This window comes from Miscanthus floridulus, chromosome 11, assembly GCF_019320115.1.
Source record: "Miscanthus floridulus cultivar M001 chromosome 11, ASM1932011v1, whole genome shotgun sequence".
NCBI lineage: Eukaryota > Viridiplantae > Streptophyta > Magnoliopsida > Poales > Poaceae > Miscanthus > Miscanthus floridulus.
This window is the reverse complement of record NC_089590.1, coordinates 97,883,584-97,911,379: the sequence shown is the minus strand read 5'-3', so window position 1 is coordinate 97,911,379 and position 27,796 is coordinate 97,883,584. Positions and strand designations below refer to the sequence as shown.

General features: G+C 45.7%; 3 protein-coding genes across 4 annotated transcripts; 1 reads left to right on the top strand and 2 right to left on the bottom strand.

Annotated features, from left to right (window-relative positions):
• The first annotated feature begins 14,811 nt into the window (after positions 1 to 14,811).
• Positions 14,812 to 17,717, top strand: LOC136492771 (AT-hook motif nuclear-localized protein 11-like). Its single transcript, XM_066488779.1, has 5 exons — positions 14,812 to 15,825; positions 16,537 to 16,604; positions 16,696 to 16,869; positions 17,012 to 17,176; positions 17,383 to 17,717. Exons 1-5 carry the CDS (start codon positions 15,261 to 15,263, stop codon positions 17,638 to 17,640), a joined length of 1,230 nt encoding a protein of 409 aa, XP_066344876.1. The 5' UTR covers positions 14,812 to 15,260; the 3' UTR covers positions 17,641 to 17,717.
• Positions 17,718 to 18,066: 349 nt separating this feature from the next.
• LOC136492772 (probable phospholipid hydroperoxide glutathione peroxidase) lies at positions 18,067 to 20,312 on the bottom strand. 2 transcript variants are annotated; one of them, XM_066488780.1, is made up of 6 exons: positions 19,901 to 20,312; positions 19,613 to 19,689; positions 19,460 to 19,521; positions 18,646 to 18,764; positions 18,382 to 18,561; positions 18,067 to 18,294 (listed from the first exon to the last, which is right to left on the bottom strand). In XM_066488780.1, exons 1-6 carry the CDS (start codon positions 19,958 to 19,960, stop codon positions 18,265 to 18,267), a joined length of 528 nt encoding a protein of 175 aa, XP_066344877.1. In that variant the 5' UTR covers positions 19,961 to 20,312; the 3' UTR covers positions 18,067 to 18,264. The 2 variants fall into 2 exon arrangements, with proteins under 2 accessions (XP_066344877.1, XP_066344878.1); XM_066488781.1 differs by having other exon boundaries at positions 18,382 to 18,549; positions 19,901 to 20,297.
• A 361-nt stretch (positions 20,313 to 20,673) lies between these two features.
• Positions 20,674 to 25,750, bottom strand: LOC136492770 (FT-interacting protein 3-like). The gene is made up of 3 exons (XM_066488778.1): positions 25,398 to 25,750; positions 24,352 to 24,483; positions 20,674 to 23,928 (listed from the first exon to the last, which is right to left on the bottom strand). Exon 3 carries the CDS (start codon positions 23,892 to 23,894, stop codon positions 20,856 to 20,858), a length of 3,039 nt encoding a protein of 1,012 aa, XP_066344875.1. The 5' UTR covers positions 23,895 to 23,928; positions 24,352 to 24,483; positions 25,398 to 25,750; the 3' UTR covers positions 20,674 to 20,855.
• Between the last annotated feature and the right edge of the window lie 2,046 nt (positions 25,751 to 27,796).

Sequence of the window (27,796 nt, the reverse complement as noted above, 5' to 3'; positions counted from 1 at the left end):
TAATCTTCTGAGACGTACGGAGGTAGTCCACCAAGCAAGCTAGCTCAATTAAGTGCTCCTAGGAGCTAGCTAGCACAGCAGCGCTATAAAAACAGGTGGAGTGGCAGCAGAACATCTCTAATTAATGACACCGGCCTAATGACGGGCAACATGCACAGCCATTTGGCTGTGCGCGAAGACTCGATGCACGGTGCATGGCGAGCGAGCACGTCGTACGACGCATCTGCATCATTCATCTGCTGCGTTCGATCCATCCATCGCCAAATTAGAGGCATCGTAATACGCAGTGCAAGACCACCAGAATAATAATGCGTGCTGCGCGTACGACTATCGATGCATGGTCATGGAGGATATATTTGAGGATCGGAGGACAGCCTCGTCATTTCCTCCGCCCGGCCGGCTAGCCAGCGGTGGAATGGCGGAATGCGATCGAAATCCTCCAGACACACGGTGACACGGAGCAGCATCTCCGTGGTGGGGCCGGCGTGTCCCCCGGGGAGGGCGGGCCCACGTGCTCGTCGAAAGCGTGAGAGCGAGAGGGCAAAGCAAGCAACGACAGCCATCGCCGGCCCAACAACACCACCCCCAACCCAACCCAACCCGCGCGCGCCTGTCTCTGTGTCTGTCCCTTCCTAGCTGCTGCCTCTCCGCCATCCCTGTGCATAGCGTAGGTAGCTTTTCTCTCGCCGGAACGGAACCAGCCATCTCGCCTACCTCTTTCTTCGATCGACCTCTCCCCGTCCCATCCATGGCGATCTGGCTAGCTGTCTTCCCGCCGCACTATACATGCTAGCCACCAGCTGCTAATATATAACCGCTAGATAGAACTCATGCGCTGTGCCATGATACATCGATCACCAGCAGTAGTGGCGCAGCTCTTCCTCACCGTAATATGCATGAATGGTTGCCAGCATGTTGCCTAGCTAGGATCGGATATGCATGCATGCATGCTTCTTTCTTTCTTTCTTTCTTCATCCAGAGGAACAGGAAGCTAGTGGAGGACTCCAAAGGGATCGCATTGATCTCACCTGCCGCGCCGCCGCGCGCGCGCGCGCGCGAGAGAGAGGACAAGATCAGTGCAATCCCTTTGGAATTTTCCACTTGCGCCTCCCCGCACGTACGCCCTCGGTCTCCACGCCCCCGGCCTCGATCTCTTCCCCTAACGACTCAACGTACTCGCCTCAGCTCCTCTCGAGCTGCAGCCTCCAGGCAGAAAAAAAAAATACTTGGATTTTGTCAGGTAAGTGTATTTATGTGCTCTTGCTGCTAGTTCGATCATGCATAGGGATAGAAGATGTGAATACTCCTGTGATTGGGCAGATGGGAGGGGAGTAATTTCTCATCTCTGCAAGCTTGCAAAAGTCTCGTTTCAACCCATCCATATTTTCGTTCGTTTTCTTCTGATTTGATTCGCCCCTGCTACTACTTGTTCTCCATTATTTCTGCTCGATTATCATGAGAAATTCAAAGCAATTCAATTATCTCTACCACTACTCTCTGCCCGTTTGGCACGGCTTTCGCCTCCTTGCTATAACACACACGCACGAGTCAGAGCCAGAGAAGTAAAAAATGAGCTACCGGTTTCCAGTTTATTTTGAGAAAAGGATTAAAAAAAAACAGCTTCGGGCTATAGTGTACGGATGAGCCGGAGCTCCACCAACAGGTCTATAGAATGAATCATGAATGTATATCTATACTCTAGTATAGACTTTGAGAAAGAGAGAGGAGTGCATGCTTCTTTAGGAAATAAATTTTAATTTTAATTCCGTAGCTAGGAGGGAACAATATATTAATTCCTCTCGCAATAACTTGCGCAGATTCGCCGCTGTCTCAAACTCAATTTGCGGTGGATGCATGCATCCACATCAAGTGCAAGTGACGACGATGAAATCATGGTGGAGAAAAAACGATATTAGTGGCCCGGGGATCGGCCGGAAGAAACGTGGAGCATAATCGATCGATCGTTTCAGCTTTCTTTCCTCCCCTTTTGGCTGGTCGTCAGATACCATGCAGATGGGCTAGCGCTACTGACGAGTGACGACGATCATCAATTCCCTTTCGCTCATTTCGCATCTCGATCGCAAAACTAGCTGATTGCGTAGATGCCCCGGCCGCCACCTTTCTCTTTCTCTTTCAGAACATATATAAAGGCTTACAGTTTTTGGACCTCCTACGCTACGCAACATAACAAAGTTTGAGAGAATCAGAACAATTTCAGATGAAGCGAGAATATTGTTTATTCAGAGAACAAGACGACGGATAGTAGATATACATATATACACGCAAGTGCACTGATATTCTTAGCCTAATTACTAATTAGTAATATGATGACTATTCGACGCTGGTTACATATCATCATGTCGTTGCATGCATCGCTAATATAATTAGCATGCTTATTAAGATGCATGTGTAAATACATACAAGTATGATCTGTGCTCAGAGTACGTGGGGCTCTTCTCTCTTTTGCCAGTTAGGGTAAATGGTGCATGCAGCAAGGCCCAGACAGGACCCATTTAAGAGGATTCAATATGCCTGCAGCGGTCGGCCCAACTGCACGCATAGGATATCTTGTTTCGATCTCTTGTCTGTGTCCTTTCTCCTTTGTCGAAATAGATGCCAAACTTATTCCTCAGACACAGTCCCTCACTAGTCACTAGTGCACAGCACAGAAGTATTTGTTAATATATGCATATATGCATGCATGCATGCAGCTTAATTTATTGCATGCCGCCTTATTTCAAGTATATATTTGCCTGCACGTTCAGGTCGATGGGATGTATCTAAGAGAAGGAAAAAAAATACTATAAGTGGTGTCACGCGGATGATTTCATGTATTTTATTTATTATGTATGTACATGCAGTCTCTGCAGATTGATAGAAGAGTCTGAAAGATCTAGTGTATTCAGGCGTCTTCGAAAAAAGGTGCATTATATATTCAGCTCGTTGTTAGTAGTTTGTGGATAAGAAGACATGAGATCGATTATTTATGTGTGCCGAATCTGAGAGCCTCCCGACCTGTTGTTGTGGAAGAGCAGAAGAAAATCAAATTGCAACTACCAAGTTTTCTTATTGTCCTCAAGAGCAGGGCTGTACGGTGATTACGAACTAGTAATAACAGTGATCTTAGCTTGCTACATGGAGTATTGGTTCTCTTTGTGCGCACAGCGCACCGAGTTTTTTCTTTAATTATAATCGAAGATCTTCTTATTAGCTTGAAGCAATTTTTGTCTATCTCATTTTTTTTCTCCCACCGCTCTGATGTCAAATCTCAAGGCAGCATTCAGTACGTTTGAGCTCTAATTCCTTGATAAAATTAGTGTTTAAGTCTCTCATATATTCGTCCAAGTCTCCCCTCACGGTGTTTAGTTTCTTGGCCCTCTTCTGAATTTAATTTTTAGACCGCCTTGTACATTCTATTGCGAAGTTGTGTTTACCATTTTGCCTTAAAACATTGACAGATTCATCATAAAGTTGCTTTTGTCATGTTGAGCTAATACTACATCCGGAGTAGTAGCGAGAGGATCCGAAGTGCTTCATTGATTTTTCATGGCCAGGTCAAGACATTGGTGACAGTTTTTGTGCATGCATGTAGTCCCTCCCATAGATATTCCTATGGTATGGTTTACTATTTTTATTACCATGAAAAAATCCAATTGAAATAGTGATTGAATTCTACACGACTACTATTTCTTTTCATATATGTCCTATCTATATGGACTCTTTATTTATTTTTTTTCTATATCTTATCGTAAACCTGATCGTTATAATCTAGAATTATATTATCAATGTGGTAGTTTTTACCACTTGAGAGTGAAAGCGATGATTTTTTTTAAAACTTTGCTTAGTAGTACATTAATTTCTTTTGTTTAGTTACCTTTTTCCAACATATGGAAATCATCACTACTATTTAGTAAGTTTTAATTTTGAATTTAGCTATTTACTAGTTATAATTTATATGGATTGTTTATTTAGTTTTTTTTTCATTCGTCGAGGCCAAACTATTAACTTTTCATATTTTTTATTAAAAGGTCCCTTTAGAAATTGTATTCTACTTCGAATCGAAATTTAGTTATTTTTATGTTCAACTAGTATGGAAATCAAAGCCCCTATTTTTAATTTACCTTTTTATTTTATTATCTACTAATTGTGATAGGTATGGGTTCTTTGGTTAATCTAAGTCGATAGATGACCATAAGTTTAATGATGTATGTTTTTTCTTTTCTTCCAATTAATATCATAATTGTATTACGCTTGGAATCTTTGGTTTAATCCGAGCCATTAAATCATCATAAAATCCTATGGTTTATTTTTTTCTATTTTCCATTAATCTTTCTCTAGTAATTATATTAAGCACGGACACTTTGATTTAATCTAAGTTGTTAGATCATCATATATAAATTTCAAAAGCATGTGTTTTTTATTTTATCTGATTATTATCATAAGCGACTATTTGGTTTAATCTAAGACGTTAAATCATTATAGAATCCAATAACGGGGATTCTTTTGGATGTTGAGAGTCAAAGACATGACTTATTTCGTTAACTTTACTTGTATTAATACACTAGTTTTTATTTAGGTGTTTCATTTGCAACATATGAAAATCAAACTATTACTTTTTGTAATTTATAACTTATTTATTTACTAATTATAATTTATGTGCACTATATATTTAGAATACATTAGGAGTTCAAACTATCAATCTTCATAGTTTTATTCAAATGGTGTCTTTTACACGTTTTTATTATCAGTTTTTTTAATCCGTATGGAAATTAAATCGATATATTTCTTTGATTGATTATTTTGAATTTACTATTTTGAATAGTTATGGACTATTTCTTACTATATTTTCTAAATCCTTAATTGAGGATCCAACTGTTAGGGAACGTGTCTTATAGTTGTACATGCGTTGATCTACATTGTGGTTTTGTAAATTGTTTCATGGATCGTTTTGTTGGCGTAAAGACTATTTCTCTGTCTATTATTCTGTACTTAGTCTTATTAGTCACAACAAGTTGCGATTGTAAGTGCTTGCTATAGCAAGGCCCCTCCATTGAATGCGTACATACATAGTCCCTCCCTCCATCTAATTCTAAACCCTTTCTTTTCTACTCCTCTTGCACTGCCTCCCTGCATTGAGTGGAGCTCCAAAATCACTGTGTAGCACTCGAATTCTCAACTGGCAGGGCCCATGCAATTGATATCTGTGGCTCGGTCCAGTTCCAGCAAACCGGTCGGCCTGTTAACTCATCAGTCGAAAGAAATGGGCTGGCATCCTTGCCGGGCCCGGGCTTGAACAAAAGGGGCCTTGACTGTGGACGCAATTCTGATAACTGGGCTGGTCCCGTTGTGGCCGTAGCTTTCGTTGCTGCCTGCTGCCGTCTTGGCCTCTTGGCATGGCGTGACGATGAGACGACTGATGAATCAGAGGGAGGCCCACAGCCCAGCAGAGAAGGCATGCAATTGCAGTGCAAGCGAAGCGGAACGGCGACATATCAAGTACAAACCAACCAACCTGTGCAAACTTAGAAACTACCAATCAGAACCACTAGATGCTAATCCAATGATGGGGTGAGGGGGCTTAAGCGCAAAAAAAAAAGGCCGACGGGTGGGGGGCTTAAGCGCAAAAAATCCCACATCTCATCTCATCCATTGGATCAGCATCTAGTGGTCCTGATCGGTAGTTTCCAAATTTACACATATTGGTTGGTTTGCACCTAATACGTTGCCAAGCGGAACAGCTGCCTGGTGGAGCCCGGGCGGCGGGGCGGTCACTGTTGGTCTGGTTGGTATCTTATCCTGGCCGTGCTATCACCATGTGGCCGCACGCACTTATCCACTCTCCCACTGCCCTTCAATCTGCTACACCTCCACTGCACGTTGAGATAGATGGATGGATGGATAGACAGCAAACCAAACGAAAGCCAGTCCATGGAGCTCGCTCGCTGTGGGCACGACGACCAGTCGACCCTGCTGCTGGTAGCCGAGTTCCAGCCAGGCCAGGCAGCTCAGCTCAGCTCAGCTCAGCTGTGGACTTGTTCATAAGCTAGGCGGCAAGTGGCGCCCTTTTTTTGTTTTTTGTTTTGTTTCCTTCTTTTGTATTTTCCCCCCTTGTGAAACAGTGACTAGCAGTACACCACAATGCCATGGAATGGATTAGAGGTACGTCGATCGGTCGTTATTAAAGCATCATGCAGCAACTTGAGCCCAGTACTAGAACTACAAGAGACGAGAGCGAGGCCGAGCACTCTAGTTGAGCCGCGAGGCCGAGCATTAGGGCTGGTGGCGCGTCCTGTTGGTTCCTTGGCACGCAGGGAACGCGCGCGCCTGGTGGACGGACGCGTCGTCCACGGCCATCGGCCATGCACGCACGCATCATCGGCGTGGCTCTGCAGGGCAGTAGGGCACCGGGCCCCTCGCCCCCACGACGACGCTACGCTGGCCAGCGCTCCTAATTATTCCCGCGCGCGCTCGGCGCTCCCTCCACGATCCTTCTCCATCGGCCCAGCTATCCAGTGGCCGCTCGATAGCTAGGCAGGGCAGCAGCCAGCAAGCAGGCAATCGATGCATCGCCGGATGGACGGGACAGCCGGCCATTTGCGCCCAGTTTTCGTTCCCACGCACGAGCACGACAGCGCCGCCTGCCGCGCCCACGACCGCTTGTCCGCGCCGCTGGCTGCCGGGGCCCCCGGCCACGCGCAACTTGCCCGGGGATCATATCGGATGCCGCGGCGTGTGTCTCTGTCAGTCTGCCGTCCGTCTCGCCCGCCCGCGCCATGATTGGGCAACGCAAGTGGCGCCGCGGGGCGAGGCCCGGCAGCCACACGTCCCGGCCGCCCGCCCCGGGTTGCGATCGCGCCCAAAGCGACGCTACTTGTGTGCAAACAGTACTATCTTCCTGTGCGTTGCATGCCAAATTGCCAATGCCATGGGTCGCTCGCTCCATCGGCTTGGGGAGATCAATCAGACGATTTTTTGTTCTCAGTCTCAGCTCTGTGACCGACCCATTCCATCCATGGATCGAATTTTCGCTCGCACACCACAGGCACGTCGATCGGACCTAATTGGTTGTGAACGACTATACAAGCTCGTACGACCAGGCATCCTCTCATGCGCCTGGGGCCAGGATCGATGTCTGGGCGTGTGGAGCGAGCTGTCTCGCAGGGTCAAAACCAAACAGTAGGTTTTGGCTGAGATTTGGATACAAATAGTGTTGAATATATACCTCATAAGATATGAAATTGTGAATAGATATCGACATATAATATATATATTAGACTTTGAGTATCCGGATATGGATACGTTCACTACGTAATATATAATTTGTAGGGGCGACTTTAGAGGCTCTGTAGGAGCGGTTTACCTAGTCGTCCTTACCCAAGCATCTCTACAAATCGATTTATAGGGGTAGCCCCTACAAATCAATTTCCAGAAATCACGAAAAGAGGACAAAAAAAAAGCAAATTTTTTAATCAAGGAGGTCCCCACCGGCAGCCGCACCACCCACTCTATCGTTGTAGCATTTTTTCACGATTTCGGGTAGGATTCGAACCCACAACCTCTCCCTCGTGTGCAAACTCCTCTACCACTACACCTCACGATCACTTGTGTCTACGATCCATTTCGGTTCCCCACATATTATACAAAATTGAGCATAAATTGATTGTTTGAGGCCCTAAACTAATTCAAATGAAAATTTTGTCAACTACAAAGTTTTATAACTTTTCGAGATCTACAACTTTCATTTTGGTAGTTTCTCCATCCGAAGTCACTTATAAAATTTGAATTTTAAATTTGAGAAATTTGAACGTAGTTTTCCATGACAAGATGATTTCAAATGAGAAAGTTATCAACTACAAAGTTTCATAACTTTTCAAGATCTACAACTTTCATTTTTATTGTTTGTCCATCCGAGGTCGTTTAAAAAATTCAAATTTCAAAATTTTGAAAATTCAAACGTAGTTTTCCTTGACAAGATGATTTCAAATTAAAAAGTTTTCAACTACAAAGTTTTATAACTTTTCGAGATCTACAACTTTTATTTTGGTTGTTTCTCCATCCGAGGTTATTTACAAAATTTGAATTTTAGTGCTTAATTTTTAATACTCGGCGTCTATTTGTAGGGGCGGTTCAATATTGAGCCGCCCCTATAAATTCGATTTGTAGGAGCGGCTGGATATAGAGCCGCCCCTATAAATCGGGCCATTTATAGGGGCGGCTGATAACACCGGCCGCCCCTACAAATCCATTTGTAAGGACGGCTCATTTGGCAACCATTTGTAGGGGCGGCTCAATATAGAGCCGCCCCTACAAAGAAAGGGAGGCGTTGTCATAAATTATTTTTGTAGCAGTGGTTATGGACATTTAATGTTCATATTCGGATATGGCTTATTCAATTTGTATATGTAGCCCTTCTCCGCATAGTTGGTTAAAATAGATCTGTTTATGAGCCATCAGACTCCACCAGCCTGACCCAACTCGTCTGAAATAGCTCGATCTGGCTTAACCCGCCAGTGTATCGGGTCAGGCTCAGCTAAAAATTTTGACTTCAATTTTTTTCAGCCCAATCTAAATCCAACACATTCCGATGTTTACTCAAATCAGTCGAGAAATACCTATACCTATCACTTACGCTCATGTCTTTTTTTTTTCCCGAATGGACGCTAAAAGCTTTGTCACTATTTTTATTAGAAGAAAAAAATTAGAACAAGCATCGGTTCAGTTTTTTTTTGAATGATACACAGCTAGGGAGTGCCATAGTTTGTGCTACGACCGATCAACTACCAACTCCATATAACTCTTGACTCACTAAACCCATTTTTTTTAGAAAGACGGCAAGAGCTTTGCCGGATTTTTATTAGACGATGAAAAAGAAAAGGAGAAAAAACGATTTACAACAACAACTGGTGGACGGGGTTGCCGCCAAAACGGTGCACCCGTCCGAGCCACTCCGACTCCCAAAGAAAACAACTACAGACTCTTGAACAACTGAGATAAAAACAATGACCACCAACACCTAAACAGCAATACCCCAACAAAACTGAACAAGAAAGGGGCCTAGCACTAGTTGTCCACCACATTAGATGTTGCTGTATATCTTCCTTGCATAAAAGAGCGACTTGTATTGGCTGTAGCAATTTGTTCTGAAAAGTTCTTCTATTCCACTCTTTCCAAATGTTCCACCAAAAATAAATCATGATGCCATCGAACACACTTCTATTGCCTCTGTCAATCATCTTTGCTCGGCATTTGCACCAATAGTTGTGAATTGACTCGGCCATTCCAACTGTGTCAATCACAGAAAGTCCCCGCCACTGTTTTAGAATGGACCATACTGCCTTTGTGAAGGTGCAATCTTTGCATAGGTGTGTCGGAGTCTCTTGATCTATCCCGCAAAGCTTGCAAACCAGATCATTTGGCCAGTTGCGTCTGATTAGATTATTAGCGGTAAGGATCTTCCTATGCAGCAATGTCCAAGCGAAGAGACGGCATTTGGGTTCCGCCTTAGCTTTCCAGATTGGCATGATCCTCAATTTGCTAAAAATGCCTTCAAATTGGATACGATAAGCACTCTTGGTTGTATATTCTCCGTCCGCCGTCCAACGCCAACGAATGCTATCCTCAATGTTTTCATTTAGATGTGTCTGTCAGACCGCTTCCCAAATAGTGACATACTCTCTTATCTCTTGCGGCGTATGAATGGGCATGATATAGGATATCCATCGATTATTCTCCAAGGCTTTGCATACCGTAATGTTCTTCCTTTTTTACTTCTTGAACAAGGCCGGGGATAAGCTTTTGAGCGTTCTCCCCCTCCACCCATGAAGATGTCCAAAACTGGGCAAACTTTCCATCACCTAGTCACCACTGTCAAAGCAGCAAACAATTCTCTATCTCGACTATCACAAGGTAGGTCTAGCTTGTTCCACACCCTATCCCTCTGTCTCCACTGGAACCAAAGCCATCGTAGTCGTAGCGCTCGTGCAAAACGTTCGAGGTCTAGGACCCCCAATCCTCCTTTTACCTTGGGAAGGCATGCCGTAGGCCAATTGATGATTGAGTGAGCACCATAAACTTTATCCGGTGTTTCACCTCGCTACAGGAAGCTCCGCCGCAAACGGTCGATCCTTTTGATTAGCCATTTTTGCTCCGGGAAGGCTGTAAGGTGATAAATTGGCTGCGATGAGAGCACCGTTTTAACTAGAGTCTCCCTCCCAGCTGTTGACAACAGCATACCTTTTCATCCAGGCAACCTAGCACCTATCTTATCAATCAAAGGTTTTTTTGAAGGGACGGAAAAAGCTTTGCCGCGATTTTTATTAGACGAAGAAATTAAAAATATAAGTGTTCGGTCTAGTTTTTTTGTAGAAACTAGGCCCAAAAACCATCAACTGGGAGAGTGCACCACTCATCCCGACCAACTTTGAAAACACCACCTGAACACCTAACGACTTTGGCCCACTACTTGCTCAAACTTGAGCCAACTTGGTCAAAAAATGGCCCCACTAGTAACACAACCGCACCGGCAACTATCTAAAAAACTAAAGCAACTAAGAACATCTCAGCCCTAGACCCAAAAAGGAAAAAAACAACTACCTCTACCAACAAGAAAAACCACTAGCTGCCGATGAATACTTCCATCAAACCACGGACTGCTCTTGAATATTGCCATATTAGCCTTTGGTTATCTTGCCCCTCTTCTTGTTTTTTTTGTTGCCCCACTTCAATTAGCACCGTGATGGCATCCATGTTCGCCTTGGTGAGTGGACGCTCCAAATGTTGCGCAAAAAAATCAAATTGGTCAGCAGTGGGCGCACAACGCACCCATTGCGAAAACAACAAAAAAAAACAATGATTATGATTATATTTTCACCACATGCGCACCCCATGGTAAAAAAATTGACACCTACATGGTGAGCATACCCCTTCAAATTTGCTTTAGCTCCCCACCTACATGTGAATTGTGATGATATCTGTAGACAATGTGAACCCCAGATATACAGAAAAAAAATGCTATATTTTATACGAATGAAACCCACCTAGGCCCGGCCGGTCTTGCACTTGATTTTTTTCACCATTCGATTGAAGTTTGATAGTTTAGATCTTTTTATTTCGTCTTCCTTCATCATCATCTTCGTCATGTCGCTCGTCCTCTTGATTCGAGCGCCTCCACCGCCAGTACCCTCCGCCCAGCTACCAATGAACCGCGTACCCCTACCTCCACTAGCCAATGTCCTCCGCTCTTTGCTCGGATTTCTGCTCTAAGTTTTAAGATTTTGAAACTCATTTTTTTTTTGAATTTTGCAAATGACCTCAGATGAAAAAACGACTTAAACTAATGTTGTAGTACTCGAAGCGTTTTTTCATTAGAATTCATTTAGAGTCTCGAATATGCATTACAATATTTTGTAAAGTTAATACAAAAGGAGTATATTAGCTACTTAGTCACATGTGATTCTGAGGCTTAGTGGTAGGGAAGTAATGTGTGAGGCACCTGCGATGAGATCGATGGTGGGCTTCTTCCAATGTTATATTTCTTTTTCTTTTGTTGCTATTCTTTGACTTGATTTACAAATTCTTGAAAATGATTTTCAGAGACAGTTTGTGTAAGCATGCCTGTCAGTGTAATCTGACGGTTCTAAAGCTGATGTCCATGGAATCTTACCATTTTCACTGATAGTTTACAAAAATACCAATGAAAAAAAAAGAATACAGTCAGTACAAACATTTTCTATACGGGTGAATATAGCAAATCCAAAAAATAAAGATCTTCTCAAACTAATTAGGCTGGTTGCCTACTCTACTGGTTTGACATACACTAGTTAGAGAGCTAGCGCTACCTGGTGTGCTGGAAATTCAAAGCTGGAGCTAGCCCAACAAAAAGAACATCATCGTGTGAGCTATATTTAATGACAGCATGCAGCGGGCTTGTAAGGGCGAAAGAGACGATGGGCCATATGCTCATATTGAAGGAAGGGCACATGACGGATTATTGATCGGAACATGAGATCGCTTTTCGTACGTGGATGATTGGTTTCATGATCTTATTAATTAGCTAGCCATGTTGATCACGCTATGACGACCTATATACTCTTGCTATAGTATCTTTTTTTCTTTCAATCACAGTACAACGCCGTTTACACTGAAATAATAACGCCACACACCCTCACCTCTACAAAAAAAGATTGACCAAAAATATCTACATCGTATACAACTGAAAGACAACGCCGTTAAATTAAATGCGATCTCCGACGTCAAGCATACTAAAATAACAACATCGTTAAATTATAAAATAAATTTAGAAAAAATACAAGCATCCGCGTCAAGCTGATGACTTACGCCTAGGTGAACAGGTCCTTGGCACCCAACCAACATAGCCATGCTCAGTTGGCATTGCTACAGTGCTCATGCATGATATGAAGAGCACCATCTATGACGGTCGACGTCCTTGGTGGGTAGAGGGTGCAACCTCGCTCCCACTAATAACCATACAAGTTGTTTCGGGTGCATCTCAGTTTTCCCCGCTTGGAATAATGGAAACGATTCCTTTAGAACAATGGAAATGAATAGGTTGCTGCGATAGCTCAATGAAAATATTTGTATTTAAAAATTTGACCTGTAACCCATGGTGGTTTTTTCGTATTTTTGCAACCAACATTACAATTCCACCGTCATGTGTACCGGTATTTTTCAAATTTATATATGTCATGGAGGATACCATTTAAAGTCATTCAATTAGTAGCTGATTTGGTGTTTGATGGACATCCTAATGCTATTTTCCAAGATATCTTATCCAAACTAAGTTGTTATACGTTGTATGTAGGCAATATCCCCAGTCAAACTAATTATATTCCCTACTTTGGCAACGCTGGTAAACGAAGGTAGGCTAAAGAGTCACATGTATATGTCATGGGACATGGCCTATCACCTATGGCCATGCATACCTACATGATTGCTGAAGTGCAATTATTGTTAGATGAATGAACATCCACAGAGACGGTGAAAGGAATATCAAAAGGGTAGCAAATTTTAGGAACAATTAAAGAGAGTAGTTTTCTAAACTAAAAGATCAGAAGTAATTTGTGAGGTAATTGCCGAAGTGCAATTATTGTCTGTTGCAGTACAACTAGTATTATATAATCTTCCGTTAGATTTTTCATATCCTCACTGCCCCCATTTTGTTCGAAAACTCCTCTTTTTTAGGTAAGTTTTAGGTTGATCTAGCCACATGGCCTCTGGTAGAACAAAATTGACTGTAACATTTATTCTAGAAATATTAAAGTCTTGATGCTGAATGAGTCCCACTAAAAAAATGAGGTTCACAAAAAATGTTGAGTCAACAAAAGTTCTTTTTAAAAAAAGGTTGAAGCAGGGAGACAACATCATTTCAACAACATTAGGACGTGAAAAAACATCGTAGGAACCAATAGACGGGGAACTAAGCATATTAAGGCCCCTTGGAAGTAAGCATACTAAGGCCCCTTGGTAGAGCTCCCATCCAGCTCCTAGCAGAGTAGCAGCTCCTACTCCTGTTCCCGCTCTCAACAACTTTGATTTCGCTTTAGCCGCTCTCCAGTCAGAATAAGGGGCACTTGGTGGGGTTTCTCCTCCCGCTCCCAAGTTTGGAGGAGCTCGCTCTTGCTCCTGCCCCTCGTCGTCCGTGCTAGCAACGACGAGGTGGAGGCACGGTGGTGGTGGCGGAGTCAAAGAAGAGCGTGGCGTGACAGAGAATGGCACGAGTCGCGCGATGGCGTAGGCTGCGTCGACCATGAAGGACGGAATGATGGCAGCAGAGGAGGGCGCAACGAAGACAGAGGAAGGCCGAGAGGCGGGGAGAGCTGGCTGGAGGACGTGGACGGTGAGGGAGCGGCGCTGAGCGGTGGAGAGCGGGTTTTTTTTCCGCTCTCCACTTGCAGTGCAAGTTGGGTGGAGCAGGGAGAGCGATTCCACACGGAGCTGAGCCCTTTGGCAGCGCTTAGGTGATTCTCGTGGGGAGCGGAGCCACGCCAGCGCTGGCAAAAGGGTCCTAAGTAGATTGAGAAAAAAAGAAAGGGGTGGAAACAAATTAATCATAATCATAAATTTAAAAAGACCGCCATTTTAGCGGTGGTCCGTCCGTACACAAACACCCATCAAATCCGAAACTCTTTGTTGGAGAAAATATTTCCAAACCTAGTTTTTCGCAGAAAATCTAGCATTTGTAGCTCTGACTCTAACCGAAGTCCACACCAAAGCCGACGACGTAGACACGCACCAGCACAACGATTTTCGCGAGAGGATCACGCGGGTCCGCGCAAAAATCTCCCGAATTCCACCGAACTGAAAGGAGGGTGCGTGGGGCCTGGACTGGACGTGGGGGCCGGGCGGGGGGACGGACAAGCGCGCGCATCGACGACTAGCCGGGTAGCGACAGCCCACCGCCCGCCCGCCCTCCCGAGCGCGGCTGGCATGGCATTGGCATGGCCTGGCATGGCCCTGGCCTGGTGAGGGAGGGGGAAACGAATGGACCGCGACGGCGGCGGCAACGGAGCGCCGGAAACCGCGGCCCCGCGCCGCTAGCTTTTCGTCGGGCGCACGGGAAATCTTATCGCCTCTGTGGGGTGGGGCGCGGGGACGCAGACGTGCAGTGCAGCCCAGCCCATGCCCATCCATCCGTCCATCCTCAACGATTGAATGCACAGCGCCCGCCGCTACTACTTGCAGGCTGCAGCAGCTGCCCTCGTCTCGATCGTGCCCAGCTGCTGCCGCTCTCGCTCTCGCCGCCCGTCCCTCCCTCTCGTATAGGCCAAGGCAGTAGCCACCACCCCCACCCCAACCGCGTCATCGTCTTATCTCTCTCCCATCATTTCATCTATCTATCTGATCTCATCTCCTATCTTCTTCCTCCTCTCCTCCTAGCTTCTTTCTTCCAGCTCTCTCTCTCCTCTCCGTCTTCTGCCCGCGGCCGGCCCATGTCCGTGGCACCGTGCGCGTTCCTCCTGCCCTGCAAGCTGCTGCTTCAGCGAAAAGGCTGCGCCTTGACGCACCTCCGATCCGCCGCCAACGCCGCCGCCCAAGGAGCGAACGAGGAAGGAAGCTAGGGTCCGGGACCGACCGACCGACTGGGACAGAGCGTTCTGTCCGGCGGCTAGGTAGCTAGCTGACCGGTGACCGTGACCGGAAGCAGGGAGGGGAACAGGGCAGTGAGAGCCCGGCGATTGCTTTATTTGCCTTTTGGGTGCTCCGGCCGGGCAGGAGTTAGTTGGTTCTCCTTCGTTCCATGCATGGATGGCAAGGAACTCATCTCACAGTCCGACCTGCAGTCATTCTACCAGCAGCAACAGCAGCAGCACCGGGCCTTCGGCAGCGGCGGCGGGCAACATAGCCCGTCCTCGCTGGCCGGGATGCACTCCGTCATCCGCCCCATGCCCAACATGCCCAACATGAACATGAGCCCCACGGCGATCCTCAACTCCATCGGCGGGGGCTCCCTCGCCGGCATGCAGTTCCAGATGGACCCTCCGCCGCCGCCGCCGCCATTGCTGCACACCGCCACTGCCGCCATGGGCGGCTCCGCCTCCGGCCCCGGCGCCGTCCCGCCGGCCTCCGCTGAGCCCGTCAAGCGCAAGAGAGGGAGGCCGCGCAAGTACGGGCCCGACGGCACCATGAAGCAGCAGCAGCAGGCCGTGGCGTCGCAGCAGCACCTCGTCGCCGCGCCGCCGAGGATGGGGTCCCTGTCGTCTGGTCCCGACATGATCGGTAGCTCCGGGATGGAGGACCCCGCGCAGAAGAAGCGGCGCGGCCGGCCGCCTGGAACCGGCAAGAAGCACCAGCCCTCGCCATACCAAGGTACCCGCTGATCTCTGCTGGAAAGAAGAGATTTTTTTTTCATTCAAATCATCTCTAATATAAAATTATAAATTCTAAATGAACAAGCTCGTGGTGCTGATTTTTGCCTTTAGCTTTGGTGTGCATGTACCCAAAGTTCAGAACATGCCATATCCGATATCTCCTCGCCTAATAAAGTAGCTTTTTTTGAGATGGAAGATTGCAGAAAATCCGACTGAGACTTTCCTTTCTTTCACCAGTTGGGGAATCGTTTTATTTGGGGCACATACATCACAATCTGTAGGTTTTGCTTGCAGTCTAGATTTTCCTCCTCTCCACCGTACTATTCAGAATCTCTCTGACTGTGTACACTCTGAAAAAAAGAACAGCTTGTCCAACTCAACTACAGACCAAATGTCCATTCATTCAGTCTGTTCGCTTGTTGGTTTCATCTAGCCCAAACCAGTCAGCCAACAGTATTTTTCTCTCACAATAAACTAGCACCAGTCAGCCCAAACCAGCCCAGAAACCAACCAGCGAACAGGCCGATTGTCTCGCTTGCTAGATGCAGAACAGAGAATGTCCATTCAATGTCCACGGCTCTGTCAGTCTGCAAAACCAACAGGGTTTCTGAAAAAACAACGTTTTGTCAGTCAGAAACCAACAAACCTATCATTGAGGAACTGAATGCATTCGTAGACGATTAACATTCTGTATCATTCTTTGCTCCAGGCAATGCGTTCGCCGGTTCAGCTGGAACGAGTTTCACTCCGCACATCATCACAGCGTCTCCTTCAGAGGTATGTGCACTCCCCTGAATGTTCCAAGAAACAGAATGCAGCTCCGATTTGGGCACGCAGGCATACTGAAGTTCACCGTTGGTTTCGCCAGGACGTGGCGGCGAAGATCGTCGCGTTCGCCACCCAGTCGTCAAGGGCGGTGTGCGTCCTCTCGGCGATGGGCTCCGTCTCCAGGGCCGTCCTCCGCCACCCGGCCGACGGCTCTCCCATGGCGAGGGTTCACGCGTCGCCGCAGCCGTACAAGAACAACCCTGCCATCTACGAGGTGCGTGCACAATGGCAATGCAGCAGCAACCGATCAAACGAACCCGGTGGAATTCAAGGAAATTCGATATCATCTCTACAGCCCCCCCCCCCTGATGTTTTCCAACTTACATAGAGCTTGTTCGTTCGTTCCATGATCGCAGGGGTTCTACGAGATCCTGAGCCTAACAGGCTCGTACAATCTGGCCGAGGGATCACAAGCACAGGGCCAGCAGAGCGGCGGGCTCAGCGTCACGCTCTGCAGCCCTGAAAGGAATGTGATCGGAGGTGTTTTGGGCGGCCCACTGGTAGCTGCAGGCACCGTGCAGGTACCATAACAACATCCTCCTCCCTCCCTCTGCTTCGAGTATTCACCTCAATTTTGTAAATGTTTATTATGCTAAGCTTTTCAACCAAAAGTTGACAGAACAGAAAAATGTTTCTTTTGTACGTAGTAAAGATAAAAAATGGTTGGTGACTGAATATTCAGACGAGTGGTGTTCACAAACTGTGGCTGGCTGGGTGGTTTGTGCAGGTGGTACTGGGGAGTTTTCACCAGGGAGGGTCGAGATCCAAGTCCAAGAAAGCCGGGAAGCAGCAGCAGGCGGCGGCCACGGCCACGGCGGCGGCGGCCTTCAGCTCCGACTCGCTCACCGGCGGCCAGGAGGCGTCGCCCAGCTCCGGGCGCAACCAAAATCTAACGCCGCCGCCCTCCGTGACGGGAGGGTGGCCCACCCCCGGGATATTTGACACGAGAAGTTCCAGCATTGATATCAACTCATCTAGAGGCTAGCTCATTTGTCGATAATTCCAGCTCTCGAGAAATTTTCTGTTTTCGCACAAGAATACCCGAAACCATACTTCGAAATAGCTTATTCGGTTTTTTTAGTAAGTATAAATTCTTATAGAATTCACTAGGCATCGCTCAATGTTGCGACTTGTGTTATTCTTAGCATATTTCATTCCAACAGTATCCCTTCGTCCTCTCTGCATGCGTGATATGCCATTGCGAATTATTATTCTCTTCATGGAATCCAGAGACCAATGTAATATGTAAGCAGTGTCAGTAATTGTACACCCTCCACCCTAAAAAAATTACTACTCTCGCTTTTTGAAGAGTAAAAAAATATTAAATTTGAATGATTCTATACAAGAAAAATACTATATCAAATAAGTATCATTAGATCATATTAGATCATAATAAAGATATTTGGAGATATAAATATCGATAGTGTTTTTTTATAAACTTGGTGAAGCTTAAAAAAATGACTTGATCCATCTTTTTTGGACGGAGAGTACAACTACAATGAGACGGGCAAGAATTACTGGCAAGTCATAACAGTGTCATATGCCTACAGATGAATAAGCAGTAGCGAAAAAGCAGACAACAGGCGTATTGTGGTCTTCTGTCAGAGCTCTAGGCCTCCAAAAGCTTCTGAATGTCATTCTGCAGAAGCCACATCAACCAGGCGAATATCAGTGTTCGTGAAGAAAATGAGCATGCAGGAGCAGGCAGTTTATACTAAATTGTCACCTCAATGCTCAACGGGGAGCTGGTTGGTGCATATCTGCTCACAACGTGCCCATCTTTGTGAACCAGAAACTTGGTGAAGTTCCATTTGATGCGTTCTCCAAACAGACCGCCTCTCTCTGACTTCAGGAACTTATACAACGGAGCAGCATTGCCGCCATTCACATCAACCTGGTTTGACAACTCTTGGTATATTTAGATCGGAACAATGCCCGTCTCGTTCCAATCTAACAAATTACAGAGAGGTTCTTCATTGGATGTATGTACCTTGCCAAAAATAGGAAACTCTGCTTTGAAACGGGTGCAAGCAAACTCAGCAATCTGTTCATTGGTACCTGGCTCTTGTCCAACAAACTGGTTGCATGGGAACGCCAGTATTTCAAATCCTTACAAGTGCGGAAAACAGAATAGATAAATGGAAGTTGAAGATAGCAGAAGGCCAAAAGCTTCGGTTATTGGCAGGGGACTGCCGAGACCAATTTAGTCAAACAAAGGTATGGTGTAAATTTGTTTTAAGAAACAATTGATATGGTGTAACATGGAAAAACAATAGCAGCGGCATCCACTAAATGCCAGCTCTTTTGATTCGAGTGTACACAATAGCATGAATGAAGAAAAACGAAAGGATCCATGCAGTGCAACATTGGACAGAAGTACAAGGGACAGCAGAACTTAAACTTATTTAAAACTGAACAAGAATAACTTAATAGAGCTGCCAAAGAAATTGAGAAAGCTTGCAAGATCAAGCAGCGAAAACAACATATATTCTTCTCTAAAATGAGAAAGATAACCAAATGCTGACTAGCATGCTGTTGCTGCTTCGAATGCAATCAGATTGACGTTTGGTCTCAACACCAGTATCTACATGCTCAATGAAGCCTTATAAAAAAAGTGGAGCTCAATCAAGGAATAATGTTTAACCAGTTTACGTGTAACTGCTTCAGAAACCTCCAAACCAACTGAATCAACATTTGTTCAAACTACAAGAAACCTATGGGAAACATCAATGCTTATTTGCCATTGATACTTCGAGCGAAGTAGAAGAACACATGCAAGTATGCAATTGGTGTATATTAAGTACCTTTTTCGCCATATTTCTTGTGGAGTGATCCCAACTCAGTATAGTTGGAATTTGTCAGACCACTGCAAGGATACCAAGTCAGGTAGGAAAACACACATAAAAAGAAGGGAGAAATTCATTAAAAAATCGGGAAATGATTATAAGAATTTTAACCATTGGGAAGCCACATTCACGATAAGCAGAACCTTCCCCTTGTATCTACTCAACTCCACATCATTTCCTCTCGCATCCTGCAGATTAAATTGTCGAATTAGAGATTTCAAATACAATAACTTTGAAAAGAAACCCAAGTATTTGAAAGTTCTCTTCTTCATATTCCAATTGCATCCATTTAAAAAAAAATCAAAATACTTTTTCCAAAGTTTCACATATAAACTATGCCATGTTTGATAAGAAAGAAAGGATGTCTGAGAGGAATGAGTGAAGGGTGGAAGATTAGACCTTGACGCTAAAGCCATGGACTGAGCTAGCGAGCTTGGAAGATGACTCTGCTGCACCCATCTCTGCTTCAAGAAATGTTGGTATGTTTTCCTGGACAAGGCACTGGAGAAAGGATTGCAGAAGAAAAGTGAAGTGATAATGCTTGGAACATGAAAAAAAGCAGAATTATGGCAACTGGCAAGTACCTATCATGGAATTTCTTGCTGCATTTCAGCAAAAATCCCATTTAAGAATTCTGCCTTTTTTGCTGTCCAGATGTTTTCCATAGATGCTAACACCAACCACAAAAAGAACTACTCATAAAAAAACAAAGAGAACTTGTGATATTTGAATGGGCTATTTAGGTATCACAAATATTTCAATGGCAGATATAATAATAAAATGAAAAACACTCACAATATTATATGCCTAAAAGAAAGTCATTCCTAAAATGGCCAGCACCTGCCATCATATAGATGCTAAGTATGTATTCTGTTTTCCGAATGTTGAATCATGCAATAGTAGTTACAAAGGATAGCATTCTTCCTATCCATACATACAGCTGAATTACAATTAAATTTTAATCTCATGCAGCAATCCTGGGCTATTAAAAAAGAAGAAATTAACCGCAGAAAACAGGGTGTGAAATGGTCAGTAATTGCTATAGGGGGTTTTGACTATAAGCTAACAGATCCATAGCTACATACAATTTTACGACTGTAGATGAGCGGACAGGGCACAAAACAAAGCAAGTGAGCTACTAAACATTGAATAACTAGATATTTTAGAAAGGATCAACACAGAAACAAAAACTAGGTCTGGCAATTATTCCCATAATTCAGCAACTGGTACAATTAACAGGCTCTCAAGTCCTGAACAAACACAGTTACAAATAGCAACAAAGTCAAGGAGACTACAGTAACAGAGGAAGCCTCTCTACGGATTACAATGATAAGACCACCAGATAGCGGCTTATTTATAGCATAGAGTCGGTCCTTGCTGGCAACCGTCTGAAGAAGTTTACTGGTACTGAAGGCAACCTATGTCTGAACCTTGGGTGCCTCATCACATAGAACCCTCCTAATGCAGCAATAACTTGAAGCGGTGTAACATAGAGGACTATTGCTGCTATCAAACAAAATAGGACAAAGACTGCTGTGGCCCGAGGATCCCTCCAGCTAAGCAATGCTTGAACCCTTTCCCCTTGTGTTGCAATATCACCAACCACTGTTTGTATCCTTCCAGCAACACTCCTGAGTCTGTCATACCTCATCCTTACAACCTCAGGGTTGCGGCTGGTTGGGAATGTATCAAACTCCTCATCAAGTTCATCAGGGTGAACAGCCTCTGCATGAGAGATCTTGGTATTCATGTGTGGAGGATAACGAGGTCGGTAGCGGAAGTTCCAAATCCCTATAAGAAACATGTACAGGAACACTGTTGGAAGTATGAGCTCAGGAAAGCACACCAGCATTATAAAGAGGATGTGAACTAGCACAGTGGTAATGGGGTTCTTCCATGAACAGACACCATTGAACCACTTGCTAACTGCAAACAAGCCTGAGAAAATGGTCATGAGTCTGAAGAAGTTTGCTTTGCTTTTCCTCATGCTCCACAAGTGAGAATCAAAATCTGTCATGTATTCAACAACTTCCTTTCTCAAAGGTGGCTCCATCCGGCTAAGTCGGGCAGCCACAATCTGGACAGCTTGATGGCGCAGCATATCAACCTGAAGCACTGGTATTGGGCGCACATAGTGCATTTTTGGAAGCAAAGGTCTAGAGTACAGGTACAACATGTTTACCAGAGATGTTGATGAAAATCGAATTGCCAGGTGAAGTTCACCCATCTTTTTGACCCCTGATGAGTGTAGAACCAGAAGAGGATATGAGTGGGTGTACACACGACCAGTTTCGAGTGTGGAAAGGCGTATCCGAACCTTGCCTATCTTCCCATCTTTGCCACTAGATGTCTTCTCCCCACTCTTCTCTCCAAGTTGGCCATTGTCAAAAACACCAACAGTCAGGACAGTTGCAGGATCATAGACTTCCCAGGTGTACTGCTCATTGAATTTGGGATTTGGGTTGTTCATGATGGTCCGTGTCCTTACCCATTTCGACCCATACTTAGCAACACAATAGGTGTCTGATGAACCTTTTCCATCTCGAGTTTTCATGGGAACAATCCCTTGAGCACCAAGGACACCAAGTTCAAGCAAACCAATAGACGGCTTCCAGAGTTGCTTGGCAGTTGGTCTCAGGTCACTGCTGTAGTTTGTAGACTCATCAAGAACATGGTAACCTCCATCAAGACAGAGACGGAGATGAAGCCGAGTAGAGAACTTTTCCTTCTTCAGTTGGTCTACATCAACAAGTACAGGCTTCTCGAGATTGAACCACTTTCCATGGACAATACGGTCATCGGCACGCCTATCAATCATTGCCAAAGGTATGATTACACGACCAAGCATTTCATCTTTATTAGGACCTACACGATCCTCAAGAGTCAGAACAAGGTGGTCCTCAAATGGTTCAGCAGCCACAAACATAAGGTCTTCATTCCAGAAAGGGTTGAAATTTCTAGCCTGCACAGGTTTTGTCCTCCCAAGTTGATGCCCAACCTGTGCTCTCACAAATACATCTGGATAGCGGGTCTTATCGAATATAGCAACATCTTGGGCCTCAATTATATTGACTCGCAGGTACCACAATCTGGGAGCATGATAAACTTTGGACTTCATGTGTGTTACTGCAGATGGATCTTCAAGTGTTGCAGCATCTGAATGCCAGGCATCAGGAAATGCTTCATCAGCTTGGGTGCCGACCCAAACTGCAAGCATGAGCTCACCCATGGACTTATCCCCGCTCTTTCCAACAAGCCTGTACCATTCTGGAGCCAGAGGGCTGTCAGGGGGCACACGTATAGGGACGTCATTCAAATCAAATCGCACAAAGCCAACAAAGTCATCCTTAATCAAATCTCTGTCTTTGACCACAACTTCAAGTACAGATGCCTGCATACGGTCCCTGGAAAAAGCAAAGACTGCATTCCACTCTGGGTTCTTTTGCTTTTCAAAGTGCTTAGTTATCCCCCTATAGTTGCCAACTCTCACTTCAACATAAGGATCCAGACTTCCAGTGACGTCCATATCGGGCAAGTCCCGTGCCTTGACCACACGTACAAACAGATACTGCATTCGCTCCACAAGGTCATAAGTGCTAGCATTCTTTTCACCATGTATGACCCGGCCACCAACAACCTGCCCACCACCAAGAAATGGACTAGTTTCTTTAAGTGCATAGTCCATGGGCTGCTGGGAGGCCGCTGAATACATTCTCACAATCCTGGGTGGTTGAGATTGAGGTTTTATCTGGTCAGCAGAGTACTTGGAAGGCTGCTCACCAAAACTAGCTGGAAGATGGCCATGGTTATGATGATGATGTACCTCCTTAGCAATGGTGTGTAAGGTCTTTGCCTCAGACCTATGCTCCTGAGATGTGTGCAGATTAGTACCAGTTATATCAGCTGCAATCTGCTCTGCTGGACTTGGTGCTGGAGGAGGATTATTGGAAACAGGATCCATTGCAGGAAGAGGGTTTGAAGCCTTGATGGCGGGGTCATTGGTGATGTATACTTTCATACCCAGTTCTCCTTTGACGCGAGAGAACATCCCACGCTTCTCTAATGGATAATGCATGACCACTGCATCAGGGAAGGGCACAAATGAGGTGCCAGCAATCCTGACCTTCCCAAGGAAGGATCTGGAACTTTCAAGAGTTTTGTTGACATTGTAGACATATGCTTCAAGGGCAAGCTCAGCAAGATTAGAAGGATCTGATATGTTGAAGTAGAAGCGCTCATTCCAGACTGGGTTCAGGTCCTTCTCCTTGACAGCAGTTCGAAAGCGCTGCCCATCAAAGGTGAGCTCGACACAAGCGCTTGCAGAACCATGCCCATCCTTGGGCATCAGGTCATGAGCACTTACAACCTCCACACCCAGCTTATACATTGCCATTGGATCTGCTGATGTTGTAGCTCACAATAATGCACTGCACATGAAAAGATTAAACTGTTAGAATTGCCTAGATATAGGAAACTTGTATTCAGCTTCAGCAAAAGGAAAAAGGAATGCTAAAGCCTAATAGAGATGACAATAAACAGCTAACAGGAAGCGCTAAATGAAAACTAAAAGTATAATCATATATCAAAAGAGATATACAGCCATTTTTCTGATCATGCCCTAAAACTAGTAATAGCCCACATCAAACGAAGATTAAATCCCTAGAACAGGGTTCAGTTAAATGCCAACATTTTTCGTAAACAAGTCGATACTAGTGCTATCCCAAGCAGCAAAAAACATTCAAAGAAATCTGGATGGCTATCAATCCCAGGATCAAATACTTGCAGCCGAGGACCGACAGATGACAGCAAAGCAAAACTCAAACAGTACAAGCAAGCAAGGGCTCCCTCACCTATTACAAGAGAAGAAGTCAACTCAAAGGCCGGACGAATCCCCACTCCACGCGAATGCAGAAGGAAGAGTTGGAAGGACGCCTGGATCTGGATCGAGTGTTGCAGCTGACGATGTAGTTCCCTATACTCCACTGCAGATAAACAAAACAGTGCACTTTTAGCAACTGGGGGATGGCTACTTGAGCAGCTGAATTCATCATGGAACAGACAATCATCATAACCAAAACAAATGAAAGAATCATTTTTTTGAAAAAATAAGAAAAATGAAAAATGAAGAAGAAGAGACACTTGCTCGATCATGTCATAAAACACGTGTCAGTCCACATCAAGCGACTAAGCGAGGGGCTAAAATCCCTTTCACACCAGATTCTGGGGCCAAAAGGTCGGGGGGCAATTCGCTAAGCCCAGAATGTCCGGTCGGTGACACTGACACCGGTATTTGTTAGAGTAGATCACAGCTGACGTCGACAAGAAAATAGAGGGCGGATTATTAAAATTTCGCTTTCTGGACTCACATCGGCCTTTTCAGATATACAGCAAGCGCAGGTATCATATATCATATCATATCACAGTAGGCCGAGTACATACTATAATCTACTATCGAAAAATCCGCGCACGTTGGAGGGATTGGTTAATTCGAAGGATATGCGAAAAAGGTTTCGTATCAGCGTAAAAAGAATCGCGCTTTTTTGTCGCCGCCTCACCGCGCTGAACTCGGACGCTCGAAAGCGACGCGACTGAAGTCGAAATGGAAAGAAAAAAAACGAAAGGAAAGGAAAAGGAAAAGGAAAACACGCAGGATGATGAACATCAAAGGATTCCAAAACACGGTCGTAAAATACATACGGATTCCAGGAACCACACGAGAAAAAAGGACTTTTTTACACGCGTACGGTCATGGGAAACCTAGAGCTCCACGGACAAGAAAGGAGGGGGGGCTAGAAATCCACAAACAGGAGGCGGCGGCGGCGAGGCGTCGCAGGGCGCTGAATCCTCCGAAAGGGGAACAAAGAAGAGGAAGAGAGAGAGGTCCAGATCCGGTCACCTGTAAGACTGTCAGCGCGGCGCTCCCAGATCCGGCCCCCGGAAGCAGCGCGGAGACGATGCGACGGCTGGCTGGCGGCTCCTTCACTCGGCCGCCTCCATGGGAGCCGTCCGTCGATGGAAACAGTGGAGGGGAAGAGGCTTTTTGGTGGGGTTTTGGTATGGAAAGGAGGGAGAGGGGGAGCGGGTGGCTAGTTGTAGACGACGCGGAGGGCGAGGAGCGTCCCGTCCCGTCCCTTCCCCTTGCTGGTGCGCGTGCAGCGTGCTCCTCTTTCCGTGCAAGGGCTGCTGCTGCTTCCGTGACCGGTGCAGTGCGGCCGGTGCGCTCGCTGGAGTGGAAGCGTGGAGCCGCGGAATTTTGCTTTGTTTGCGGCGAGGCGTCAGCAGCAGTAGTACCCATGCATGTTGACCTTGGATGGGATGGCCCATGGGCGGACGGTGCCTGCGTGGATCCCGAGACGGGGCCTTCTTCTTTTTCCATTCCTTGGACGCGGCAGGAGACGGGGTTGCGTACCGATCAACGCGTCACTCTGTCGACTGCCGTGCCTGTAAGGCCATGTTTAGTTCCCCATTTTTTAGAATTTGGCACTATGCAAAAAGAAGATTCCCCGTCACATCAAATTTACGGTACATGCATGGAGTATTAAATGTTGACGAAATCAAAAACTAATTGCACAGTTTGGTTGTACTCTATGAGACGAACGTTTTGAACCTAATTAGTCAACGATTGGACAATTATTACCAAATAAAAACAAAACACTACAGTGCATGAACAGTACCGCCGAATCCGGCGGCGCCGAATCGGCCTCCAACTAAACACGGCCTAAGGCCGCGTTTAGTTCGGCGGAATCGGCGCCGCCCGATTTACTGTGTAATTAGTTTTTAATTTCGTCAATATTTAGTACTCCATACATGTACCGCAAATTTGATGTAACGGGAAATCTTCTTTTTACATAGGCCGCGTTTAGTTCGGCCACCGAATCGGCGCCGCCGGATTCGGGTTGACACTGTAGCTACTGTAGCGTTTTGTTTTTATTTGATAATAATTGTCCAATCGTTGACTAATTAGGCTCAAAACGTTCGTCTCGCAAAGTACAACCAAACTGTGTAATTAGTTTTTAATTTCGTCAACATTTAGTACTCCATACATGTACCGCAAATTTGATGTAACGGGAAATCTTCTTTTTACATAGGCCGCGTTTAGTTCGGCCACCGAATCGGCGCCGCCGGATTCGGGTTGACACTGTAGCTACTGTAGCGTTTTGTTTTTATTTAATAATAATTGTCCAATCGTTGACTAATTAGTCTCAAAACGTTCGTCTCGTAAAGTACAACTAAACTGTGCAATTAGTTTTTGATTTCGTCAACATATAGTACTCTATGCATGTACCACAAATTTGATGTGATGGAAAATCTTCTTTTTATATAGTGCCAAATTCTAAAATTTGGGGGCAACTAAACATGACCATAGTTTCAAAGTTGGAAATCTGGTGGAACTAAAGATGGCCTAACCTCCAACCACCGACCGAGGCACCGCACGGCACCGACGGGAGAAGCCGGCCAGACGGCAGATGGCCATAGGCCGAAGGCCCCATCCATGGCAATATGGCATAGCCCTTCTTACGTGACATGCATCCAAACCTAAGCTTCCGTAGAGTTGAGTTTCGGTGGAGTGTATTGCCGTCCAAGCAAAAATCAAATCAATGGACATCACTGTAAAAAATAAACATGGACATTATCAACCAAAAATCAAATGCAAGGACATGCAGACCAGATTGTAACGGAGAAATCGAACGCAGAAAAAATTGGAGAAAATACAAGAATAAAAAAGAATATAGTGGTCAAACAGGGGAACGGGAAACTAAAGAATTTTGTAGAAACTAGCATTCAGAATATCGGAATAAGATAGTAGAAGAATAATTTTAGCAATAGTGGGCGACCCGCCGCCGCCACCAAAGCTCCCCGTCGGTGCAGCCCCCTGGCCGCAGTCGCTACTCACCTGCGAGCGGTGATGGCGGCCCGTAGTGGCGCCCAACAAGGTAGACGTCCGCAACCCCCTTCTCCCCCCTCCCTCTCCCTTTCCTCTATCCGACCTCGCTTTGCTCCATGGTGGCCGGCGGCGGCCGGGGTGGGTCAGATCCCTACTCTCCATGGGGGGATCTGGGGGCTGCCTACCTGGATCCGTGCGGCGCGACCCGGAGGTGCCTTCTCTGGCGACGAGGTCGGTCGGCGGAACGGACGAATCCAGGGCCCTCAGGGCCGGATCTGCCCTCTCCCTCGCCGGACCTTCGATGGGCACGGTCACTCCTACTCGGGGTCACTTCGGCCGCGGTGGGTTGCCTGCGGCGCGTCGGGCCCTTTCTCCGACGGCCAGGCCATCCGGCGGGCTACCCTCCCCAT